Source organism: Malania oleifera, chromosome 8 (genome assembly GCF_029873635.1).
Source record: "Malania oleifera isolate guangnan ecotype guangnan chromosome 8, ASM2987363v1, whole genome shotgun sequence".
In the NCBI taxonomy this organism is placed as follows: domain Eukaryota; kingdom Viridiplantae; phylum Streptophyta; class Magnoliopsida; order Santalales; family Ximeniaceae; genus Malania; species Malania oleifera.
The window spans coordinates 17,846,819-17,859,127 of NC_080424.1; the positions used below are offsets into that span (position 1 = coordinate 17,846,819).

The 12,309-nt window shown below is 37.6% G+C and overlaps 1 protein-coding gene across 1 annotated transcript in view; it reads right to left on the minus strand.

The window, feature by feature from the left end:
* Nucleotides 1-10,188, minus strand: part of LOC131162108 (DEAD-box ATP-dependent RNA helicase 39) — a 40,853-nt gene extending 30,665 nt beyond the window's left edge. The window contains exons 1-4 of the mRNA XM_058118271.1: nucleotides 9,571-10,188; nucleotides 7,777-7,872; nucleotides 7,484-7,672; nucleotides 4,697-4,837 (exon numbers count right to left, since the gene is read on the minus strand). Coding sequence (XP_057974254.1) covers nucleotides 4,697-4,837; nucleotides 7,484-7,672; nucleotides 7,777-7,872; nucleotides 9,571-10,080 — 936 coding nt within the window. The 5' untranslated portion in view covers nucleotides 10,081-10,188. The remainder of the gene's footprint in view (nucleotides 1-4,696; nucleotides 4,838-7,483; nucleotides 7,673-7,776; nucleotides 7,873-9,570) is intronic.
* Nucleotides 10,189-12,309: the final 2,121 nt, after the last annotated feature.

Consider the following 12,309-nt stretch of genomic DNA (forward strand, 5'->3'; position numbering starts at 1 on the left):
TCTCCTTTGTGGCCCTAATGCCTTTCCAAGCCCAAATCTCCCCTCCAACTGAATTTGTCGTAATCCATGCTGCTCAGTCAAGGAAAGAGCCAAATTCCACATGTTCCTTGTCCAGGGGCAGTGGAGAAGAATGTGGTTGACTGATTCTGCATCAGCCATACAGAGAAAACACCGATCCGTGACTGCAAGCCCTCTTGTCTGCAGATTGTTGAGGGTTAAAATATTTCCATGCAGACTCCCAAGCAAAAGAGGCAACCTTTAAAGGGGCTGCTGTCCTCCAAATGCGAATCCAAGAAGAGCAATTGCAAATTGTTCCCAATGGCAAGAGCTTCTCATAAAAAGATTTAACATAGAAAATGGCATTTTTATCCAAAAACCCATTTTGGCACGTTAGGGATGTTTTGGTGACGGAAATTGTATAGAAATCTGCAGAATTCAGAGTGTGAAGTTTCCAATCTGCCATGTTCCTTGTAAAGGAATGTCCCAGAAAATTCCCTGAACAATGATTTAGAGATGATGACTGATAAGAGCATTTCTGTAACAAGTCAAGTTGTATACTGAAGGAAATGCAGCTCTAAGATTATGGGTCTCGTGCCACAGATCATGGCAAAAGTAAACATTGGCTCCATCCCCCACTTGAAGTGTCGCAAATTGGAAAAAAAAAAAAAAAAAATCACCCCATCCTTTCCTAATGAATTTCCAAACACCCACTCCACAGGGACCTCTTCCATTGCATGTTGTCCAATCATTGTGCTCTAGTCCACGTTTAGAAACAATAATAATCCACCAAAAGTGGTTTTTCTCCTTCATGAACCTCCATAACCACTTCCCAAAGAGGGCTTTATTGTAAGTGAGAAGGGATTTCAACCACAGACCTCTTGAACAAATGGATTGTTTGACCACTTCCCATCCAACTAGGTAGTATTTAAACTCCTCCCCTAAGCTTCCCCAAAGAGATCTTCTCTAAATTCCCTCCAATCTCATAGCAACTGAGGCCCATAAGGGAAGCAGAGACATGAATTAATTGGCAGATTTGTCAAAGTGCTATAAGAGTGAATCTGCCTCATTTTGATAAGAAATTTCTTTTCCATCCTGCCAATCTCCTTTCAAACTTTTCGATAATAGGGTCCCAGACTCCTTTATCTTTGAATTTGGCTCCAAGAGGGAGACTGAGGTAACTAATGGGAAAGGTTTCCATCTTACAACCCAAGAGACCAGCAAGGAAAGTTTCCCCTGTGTACTCCCCAATTGGAATAAGATCATTTTGCCAAGGTTCACTTTTAGGCCTGAGACAGCTTCAACCCCTAACAAAATGCTTGGAGGGTTGAGGATATTAAGGGATCATCTTCACAAAAAATAATAGTATCATCTGCAAAAGAAGATGAGAAACTTATGTAATCCTTCCATTTCTGCCCACCCTGAAACCTCTAAATATCCCTCCCTTTAGTAGCTTTCATCAGCACGAAGCTAAGCACCTCCATGACCAAAATAAACAGAAAAGGGAACAAGGGATCTCCTTGCCTCAAGCCTCTCGAGGAGCGAAAGAAATCAAAAGGAAACAATTAATGAGCACTGAGAAGCTTGGGGTTTTGATACATTGAGCAATCCATGTCCAGTTTGCACACTGTTCCCCATTTTCCCTCCTTCAGATAGGCATCCACTTCATTAGCAATAAGGGTAGCATCCATAATCTGTCTTCCAGCCACAAAAGCATGTTAATACTGACCAATGGCGTTATTTATGCAACTAACAAATTTTCCAAATCAATGGAACTCCTCAAACATGTTTAACAAATCATGTTTGAGGAGGCTCTAGTTAGCCTGAAAGAAAGCCAAGAAGAAACCATCAGGCCTAGGCACTTTATCCCCATTGCAATTTTTAATAACTTGGAGTACTTTTGTTTATTCAAAAGGTCTCTCAAGCCAATATGCAATGGAGGAACTGAAAAAATCTGAAATTGATGCCATCCACTGTACGTCTTTAAGACTTGGATTTGGTGTAGAGGTCTTTATAAAAATCACAAATACATTTTCTAAAGTCCTCTTCCTTGGTTAAGGTAACTTCCCAATTTCAATGCTAGAAAGGGTGTTACTTCTACAGTGAGCATTTGCTGTCCAATGAAAGAATTTTGTATTACGGTCACCCTCTTTTGAGCCATGGAGCTCTAGATTTCTACCTCCAAGATATCTCTTCAAGATTAAAAACCTCGTACAATTCCTTCTTAAGCAAAGCTCTTTTGGCTCTCTGATTATCATTAAGGCCCTGGATTAATTTTTGCTCATCAATCTCTTTGATGCCATTAGTGATAACAATGTTCTTCACTTGGACATTCCCAAAGGTGTTTCTATTCCAAATTTTAAGCTTTTCTTCTATTACTTTTAGCTTTGAGGCAAGCACAAAACTAACCTTCCCCGAGACCAAAATAGAAGACCACCAAGTTTTCACTGACTCCCCTAAACCATCATGCTTTAACCACATATTCTCAAAGTGAAAGGGAGTTGGCCTCCATTTAACTCCCGCTGTGTCAAAGGAGATGGGGAAATGATCTGAGATGGGCCTAGGAAGAATACTTTGAATCATGTGAGGAAACTGAAGTTTCAAACCAACCGTAATTAGGAACCTATCGATCCTTGCAAAGGCGGCTCCCTAGAGATGGACTAAGTGAAGTTGCCACCAATGAGAGGGAGATCAACAAGGGCATTCACATTAATAAAGTCAAGGAATTCTCTCATGCTACTGGTTACAGGGCTACCCGCACTTCTTTCATGTGGATATACAATCATATTGAAATCACCTCCAATAATCCAAGGAGCATCCTACCAAAGAGCTCATCCCAAAAAAGAGACCAAGGGGGTCCTTCACCTAGGCCATACACCCTTGTGAAAATCCACTAAAAGTTATCCTTCATGCTTTTGAACAAACAAGAGACTGAGGAGGAGTTTATGGAGTGATCCAACAATTCCACAACATCAGGCTTCCACAAGACTAGAATACCCCCTGAGCTACCTACTGCTCCAAGGGACATCCAATCACAAGCTTCTCAGCCCTAGAGTTCATTGATCAAGAGTTGCTCCATCATCTCCACCTTAGTTTCTTGTGAGCACACCACGTCACCCTCCAATCCTTAAGAAAGGACTTGATTATGCTCCACTTAACTTTGTCATTAAAACCCCTCACATTCCAGGAAATGATTTTTTTTAACATGATTTGACACAAAGGCTTCAGCTGCTGCATGCCTCTTCCATTGTTGAGCACCCTCCTATTTTTCCATAATTCACTGTGCATTCCAAGTGCTTTAATTCCCTATTAGTATCCAACTTTTTTTATATTTCCCACAAATTTTTTGTGATTGCTTCCCAATTCCTCTCCTCTTTCTTTCAAATATCCTCAAACAACAGTAAGGCTCTATCCTCAAACCCTTTGAAGGACACACCTCTGGTTTTGCTTACCGATTTCAGCTTCCAAAGGACCCAAACAGATACCTGTTTTTGAGCGCTATCTGATTCCAAGTCATTCAAAGTTTCAAAATTGGGCTTGTCAACCAAATCCTCAAAATTGGAATTGGCACCTAAAGTGTCATGGCTAGTGCTAGGGGCTAGGACAAGGGCTAGTCTTCCAGTATCATTTGGAGATATAGGAGGTATCCTGTCCAAAACCGTCTCCTCCTGAGTTGCAGCTCCCTGTGAGGAGAAGTCCTATAGGGGGGACAGCCTTCCGAAAGTCGACTAGCTTTTTTGCAACTTCCAAAGGACCATCATGAAGCTTGACGGGAGAAAAGGAGTTGGGATTGGGCTTTGAGCAGTCAAGTGGGATTGCAAAGCATCCTTTCATGATTGTTGATGGGAATTCTTTTCATAAAACTCTAATTTTTGCAAGAATATTAATGATAAAGAGGTGGGTGAGCTTATAGCTTGCTTAGTTTGCGGATGCTTTTCGACCTTCATCTAGTAGGAATTCTAAGGTCTAGAGCTTGGATAGTTCTATCATTAGATTTTTTTTTCCCTCCATGTCTTACAAAGCTAAAGTTCCTTCCCTGTCAACATTTATCATTCCTTTATACAATTGAATTTCTTCCCTGTCACTATGGGCTTTTTCCCCTTGTTGCTTCAGAGGGATTTGTTTTCAGGATTTTCAGTGTGCTTGGTTTGCACGTTCGTTTCTTTTCTAGCTTTCCTTTTCTCTTCCATCTTTTTTTTTCTCTTTTTTTTTTTGGAAATATGATTTGGGCGGATATCTCATCCTTCATTTTCTATGGCTTTCCTTCCTCAATGGAAGTACCTTTACATAAAAGGAAAAGGCCTTCTAACACAATTTCCTTGCCCTCCATATCAGTGGGATAGTAGAAAATTGCAATGGTCATGAGTGATCAGATTTTGAGTCTTCTAAGTTATAACAGTTCTAGAGAATGTGCCCTTTCAATATGTAAAAATCACAGAAATACTGACAAGTAAAAACAAAGTTAAGGCATAGAAAAACAAATGTAATATTTTATGAAGTTTGCTGCTGACTGCACAAATATAAATTTATTTAAAAAATCATAATTTTTTATTAGAGGATAACGAAAAACAATACAAAAAGGTGAACTATTCACACACCTTAGATAGGACAACCGGGAAAAATATAGCTTTATGACTTATGATTTTGCTAGTACACCTTTATCATTGAACAGAATAGATTACACTAGAAGATACAATACCTTTGTCATTGTTGCTGTGACCAAAACAGTTTGATATCCTTTGTCATCTGGTTTTGATGCACGATTTTTTAGTGGACCAAGAAACTTGCGAATATCAGGACCGAAACCATGATCAAACATGGTATCTGCCTCATCCAGCACCTACTAAACAATCAGCATCATCATTTACAAGTACCAATAGATTAATCTAAGGACATGATAGAGTACATGCTTTTCTTTTTAACATACAAGTGCATGCTTATCTTATGAACTTGATAAAAGTACCCATACTGTAGGCACCCCATTTTGGCTCCAGCCTATGGGCTTATTTTCATGCATGTGTGCCAAGTCCAAGAACATTAAAAATTGAAAGCCCATAGTCAATTTATGTGTTTCAAGCCCAAAATTGATAATATATATATATCAATTTTGAAATTAATTGGGCATTACAAGAGTATTTTAAACTTAAAATTACAGAAAGAGAAAATATTTCACCTAAACAAGACTTTTTGTGCTTAAAAATGTGCAAGGATCAAAAAAGATTCAAAAGAACAAATAAGAAAAGCCCTGCAAGGTGACCATTCCGCACATGCCTGGTGAGGTATGTACACTTTATTGTCCTTAACACCGAATTTCCTTTTTTAAGCAATTTCATGGGCTCTTTCCCTCAATTAATGTGCTCATCACTTTAGAATTCCCTATTTTTCATCTGTTAATTACTTTTAGCAATTTTGAACCTTTGGATGGCCTCCTTGGCTACCAAGGCAAAACCCTAACTTTAGGGCTCTCGTTTTGCCAACTAAAAAATTTAAAATTAAATAAATAAATAAATAAATAAAATTAGGGAGCCTTCTTAGGGCCATTCAAAAAAGAAGAGAGCTAGTACTATGTGAGGACTGCAAACATTTTATTAATCAAGACTGTCAGAATCACAGAGTGAAAATTGGCTTTTCTTTAATGCTAAGGTTTCTTATAAGTAATTCTTTTTATATGGTTATCTCTACAAGCTTAAAGATCAATCAAGATCACTCCTTAAAGCAAAATGTCCACTGATGGGTGTTGAATCTTTTACGAATATGGTTAACCAATAGAAGCGTGCATATGATTTCATTTCCTGTTGATTATGATCAAGATATTATTTTCATTGCCATTTGATCAGGAAGTAATGAGTTAATTTTATGATTCAGGTATATGGATGTATGATAGCATGATGTTTATGATAAAAAAAAAAAAAATTGTGTTGTGCTTTTGGTGTCTTTGGCCCCCTCACATAGAGATATTTGAACAAGTACGGGATTGATTTCCCATTCAAAGGGAAGAAGTACGCATCTTGGGGATTCATCCAAAAGCAAACCCATAGCCAGCTTTGTGTGTTTTGAGTTAATATTTTCGTTGTTGATATCTGGATTATCATGAATTGTTATCCACTGTTTCTTTGCTTATGAAGAAATGAATTGTTATCATCCTGTTTGCTCAATTTAAGCATTCCCTACAGACTTAGGTGTTGAATCATGGTCTAATTAATTCTTTATTTTCTTTATTATTGGTCTGGCCATCGTTTTGCTTAAACGTCAAATCATGGTATGATTGCCATATATTGATACAAATGTATTATTTTTATTATTTGTGTATAATAGCATGTTTGATCATGACATGATTATTGTTTGATCCCTACTTTATGTTGAATACTTAGTTTAAATTGAATGCATAGTTCTATAAGCCTTAAAAGACTTAAACATACTAACTTTTCCAAAAAAATAAAAAAGGTGAAAGGGCAAATTGAGGTGCATAATGGGCCTTTCCCGAAGTTCATTCACCTTCTCAATTTGCAACTTAATTCCTGTACTCTAAACTTCCTTGTAGGGATGTTTCCTAGTACTGGAGTAACAATATAGTTTTTGCTTATTTTTCCCAAAAATAATAAGAATATTTTCTTGAAAAAGAGCCTTGCAGCTCATTGGAATAGAGAACGCTAGTATGACATAGCAAAGATGGGAGTAGTTGGCACATTTGTCAAGTGGTGAAAGCACTGAAAATAGTAACTAGAAGCAAATGCAAATTAAAAAGACTACAAAAATAGCATTATGGAAACATAGGGGAAGCTTATAGTGAGCTTAAATATTTTGGATATATTATTGGACTCCTATTGCTCAAATCGTGTTTGTTTGAACTGATGGCCACTATCAAGATTCCTGTCAAATGGATGATTAAGCTTCTTATTATTTTTGAATATGCTAAGTCCAGATAGTGATCCATTTCTAAGTCCCTACTACTTGACTTTCATTACTTAGAGGTCCAGACTTTAATTACGCTACAACAATTCAAGTTAAATAGGCTGGAGGTGGTGACCTATTTTAGTTCCAATAATTTGGATAATTTAATTAAGGAATGATAGCTATACTTAGCCCTAATTTACTTGGAAGGAAAATAATTCTAACTCTTTTAAATTTTCAATTAAAAAAAAAAGAAAATTTTTTTATCAAAAAGAAAGATATCTAAAGCTTGTATTTTTTCAAAATTCATTTTCCAAAAATAGGTTGGAGGTGGTGGTTTATTTTAGCTCCTATCATTTGGATAATTTAATTAAGGGATGATGGCTATACTTAGCCCTAATTTACTTGGAAAAGAATTCTAACTCTTTTGGTTCAAATTTTCTAAAAATTAACTTCTAACAAAAAGAAAGTTATCTAAAACTCATATTTTTTTTCGTTGATGGTTCCACTCAGCAAGGTACATACATATTAAAACAGCATAAATTTAACAATCTTCTCATAGAACATAAAGTCAATAAATGTGCAGAGCCCTCACCAAGTATTTGATGTCACCATAAACCATGTTTCCCTCCGTAATATGTTGCAAAACTCTGCCAGGGGTCCCCACTACCATGTCAATTGGTGTGCTCAGTGCATCCTCTTGAGGCCTCAAACGGCCACCACCACTTACCATAGTAGACCTGAATCGTGCATGATGGCTTATAGCCTTTGCCACACGAAATACCTAAAATCTCCATAACGTTAATTACATCGGTCAAGTCTCAATTTGAAAATGACCCCTTAGCATAAAGAATATAAATAAATAAATAAATTTATATATATAACAACCTGCTCCGACAGCTCCCTCGTGGGGCATAGCACAACAGCTCGGGGACGCCTTGGCTTCATTAGCATGCCCAACAATGCCTCATCTCGTCTTAGTAGCTAAATATTCAACAAATTCAGCATTCTGTTAAAAAGATTGTTGGCAAACCATTGTTACAATAACAAGCATAATCAGCACACTTCTACTGCTTCTGAACACAATTGCACAACCAAATAAAAATTTCCTCATAGAAATATATTGACAAAAAGCTACGCATGTATTTCATTTTGTACAACACAACATTATTTTTACTCACATATCCATTTCTCTAAAGTAGAGCTATTAAAGAAAATTTACCATCACAGATACTCATAACCTACTCATGATGATGAATTTGTTCATAAGATGACAAAAAAAAATGGGGCAATGCATCAAAAGCATGCCAATTTTTTCAGTAGCAAAGTTTCAATTTCAACCATTATAGAACAGTTTACAAATTACCAAAGCAGTTAAGAACCAATAGTGCAATTAAAAAATTAAGCCCCAAAACATAATAAGGCATCACACCAAGATCCCATTAAGCTATAGGAAGATCCCTAACCCCTCAAAATTCTCTCTTATATTACTATGACTTTAAAGATTTTCCCATTAATACTACACAACTGGCTCCCTGTTAAATTTTCTTTTTGGGTCCATTTAGAGGCCCATTGAGGAACACAATCAGGCAAGCTTATCCTGTTTCTAGAATCCCTCTCAATCCCTTTCTATTCCATTTCAAATTTTAAATTTAATACCTCCCAAGGTCACTCTGGGTGTTCTTTACTTCTTTTGGGCTCTAAAGGGAAAAAATTACTTTTTCATGGGAAGGGGCAAATTATCTTCTACTCAATTGTAAGATAACAATATAACCAAAGCACATTACAAAAGATGTTTTAAGATTTTTTTTAACTCATTTTCGCTATTTCTGCTCCATTGAGAGGCCCAAAATAATTTTATACACTTTTCTCTTACATCAAATATTAAAATCCCAATGCCCTCCCCCCTCCCCCCTCCGTGGAACACTCAAAAATATGATTTTCGTTAGCCTTCCCTCTACCCCATAGCAAACCCTTTTAAAATGCACTATGACATTGTGAAATACCAATAAGACTAATGAAAAATCAATATTTGACAGATATTATTTTTATGAAAAAAAGAAAATCTTTTTCTTCTGATTGATTGGGTTTAAGATGTAGGCCCCAAAATTCATATAAAACTATATTCTGATAATATCTGTATTTCTTAAGTAATTTCTCTTTTAAAGAATCTATTTGTATTCTATTTTGTTTATTGTATATACAGATACATTTTTTCGTTCAAACTTCAAAGTTTATACATTCATTTATTCTTCTTCTATATTGTTTTAGGTGTTAAATCAACAAGTTCATAGGGCTATAGGGCCTCCAATTTTTTGGAAACGAAAAAATAGTACATAGGAGTATAAAAAGTAGTTTTACAAATATATTTAAACCCATTTATGATCTAGAATCAAATGCATAATTTCCATAAACAAAAGTCAAACTAGAGTGTTTTATTAAAAATTATGCTTTAGCTCAAAGCAATTGGTTACTTTGCTCATTAAATCACAAATAAAATATGAGAAATGTATGAAATTAGGGAAATTTTATTAAGTCTAATCTGGCCACCCCGCTCAGACAAAATCCTGGCCCTGCCTTAGTACTAGACTCACAACAGAAAAGCATTGGAGCAAAGATTGTTGAGTCACTTAAAAGGAAAATGTAAAGCAATCAAATGAGTGGAGAAGCACAAAATGTAACCTGAACAAGAGGTAGCATGTAAGCCAGAGTCTTGCCAGAGCCAGTATGAGAACCCAACACCACACTTTTCCCTTCCAACACAGCAGGTATCCCAATGCACTGAATCTCAGTAGGAACTGAAATTTCCATCGCCTTGACAGCCCCCATCACCTCCTCACTCAGGCCTAAGTCCTCAAAACTCCAATCGATCATCTTCCTCGACTTCTTCGAACCATCCTCAACTTCCTTCTGAGCGGAAACCGATGTTGGGGGCGGTCTCGTCTGTGGCGCTACTGCTTTAGCAGCGTCTTTGAGGTGTCTAATTCTCAGTCTTTCCAGAAGAATGGAATGCTTTGCGGGTTGTAGTTCCTGGTCTGGTTCAACGACGGTGGCGGAGCAAAGAGGCCTAAACCCTCGTAAAACCCTACGTGGAGCTGATAGTTTGGCAAGAGGATAGCGTTTGGCTTGAGAGAGGAGAGAGAAAGGGTAGAAGCTTGAGGATAGAGAGAAGCTCAGAAGTGCTCTTCCCATGGCCCTGTGCGGCTAATGCGTTTGGTCTTGGTTTATCAGAGCATTCGTTGAAGGTCGAAGTGAGTGGGTGAGGACTGACCGTGCAGCTTAGCAGAAAATAAAAAGAACGAAGGGCTATACTTAGTCTTTTCCATTTTTGATTTTTTTATTTAATAAAAATATTAATTAATGGTTTGATTGGAACTTTTTTTCATTTTAATACGTCTTATGCTTCAACGAGATTTAAAGAAAAGAAAACTCGTTTGACCATCGGGTGAGTTTTAAATGACAAGAACAGTCCAATGGTTGACGCGTGGTACTTAAAAGTCGTTGGATGGTCTAGTGAGTTATTAACATATACTGCTTTAGTTAGTTTAGCTAATTGTTAGATTAGTTGTTAAATCAGTTCTTAATTCAGTTTTTTAGTTGAGTTAGCTCATGTACTACTATAAATACTGATACTTTGTATATTCATTTGGTAATTAATTCCGAAATAATATAATTTTATTTATTTAACATGGTATCAGAGCGTTTTTCGTTGCGGCTCTTTGTGATTCTCTTCGCAGAGCTTCTTTCAATCAAGGTCTTGTTTGTGTTGCGATGAAGTTGTGCAAAGAATTGAACTCCAAAATGGAGATTGAGTACATGGACATCGCGCCGCTGCTGATGCTCAACACCGATCTGGACATCGACGACAAGTACCCGCTGGTCGTCAAGGGCTCCGACAGCAACGATCAGTTGATGATGGGATCTTCGTCGTCTCTTCTGGCAAATTGGAATTCCTACACTGCGCCCAAATCTTCCGACGAGAGCACCTCCATTATTGCTTTATTTTATTTACTTCTTTTGGGACCGCCCCTCCCCATGTCGCCGCCAGAGTTCCCCAACTTGTACGACAAGTGCCGAGAGCTCGCCAAGATTAAGATGCTGAAAAAAGAGATTTGGTTTCTTCTTGAGGAGGAATTAAAATCCATTGAAGGCCTTCCACCTACTTCAATACTCGGCATAGAGGTTTTACTGATTTTGTGGTCCCAAACCCGGATCCTTTAATTCCAAAAAAAATCATGAGAGCCGTAAAGCTTGTCGCTTCTGGAAGTGGCTATGTGGGATGTCCTGTTTCTAATCCTCATGGATTTACTGCTGTGTTGGTTGTTCTCTTCATCTGGAAAGACCAATTTGTTGTGAATGCAAACTCTGTAGCTGCAATCCATTAAACCTTTGCGACTTCAATTCTTGCAATTGCCCTTCTTGCGTCAAATGCTCGTTGCCAAAGTGCAGGTGTAGGTGGAGGTGTTTCTCTCGTCTTTCCTGCTACTGCCGCTTTAAGAACTCCTCGAGAAACTGGTGCTTGTGATGATTATTTAACATCATAAGTCTAGGTGTTGCAAGCCTCCAACAGTTTGTGGATATACGTTCGTGAACCCAATTACATGGGTGAATCCAGTCATCGGCTTCTTGGTCTTGTTTGATTTTTCTTTGAAGTTTGGATGAAATTTTGTTTTATCTCTTGCTGATTGTTGAGCAAAGATGTTGTTTGTTGCTATTAGTTAAAAAAAAAAAATGGTGGCAATTGGAATTTTGGAACAAGTCTTCAAGAAATCCCTTCCATATCTGCTGTTCCATTATCTCAGTTGAAGTTGATTCCCGGTAATTTTACTTGATTTTTGGCAAGAAGGACATCAATGTCAAGATTCTCTTGCGACCTCAGGCTTTTTGATTGCTTCTCCGGCTCCGGTGTCCTTATTTCGGCACCCGTGTTAGAATGTGGCTCGGTATATCTCTATTTTCTTTGATTTGTTTTTAGTTGCAGTGATTGCCAGTCAAGAGTTTCGCACTTTAGAGTGATTTCGCAGCTCTCCACTCTCATCTCTGGTTTGATTTGCTAGTCCGTGTCGTCGTCTCCATCTCGTCTCCGACTCACTCATATTGGGTTTGATCGGCCGATCGGCCATTCCTGCTCAAGTTATGCCATGTTTCGTCACTCCTTCTCAGAGACAATTGATCTCTTGGAGTTTCTTGATTTTTTGAAGGAAATTTTTTTCAGGATTTTCCTTCGTTTTTTTGGCCATATTTTTTTTCTTCACTTCGCAGCAATTTTCGTCTTCGCCGACACGTCTCGCCTGCTCTATGCATCGACATCTTCTCCGAATCATCTCCATCGTTGTTGCATTCTTTGCTGCTCTCATGCTTCTCATCAATGGAAGTTTATTTTTTTATTTTTATTCCAAGATGGAGATGTTAAATCATTAT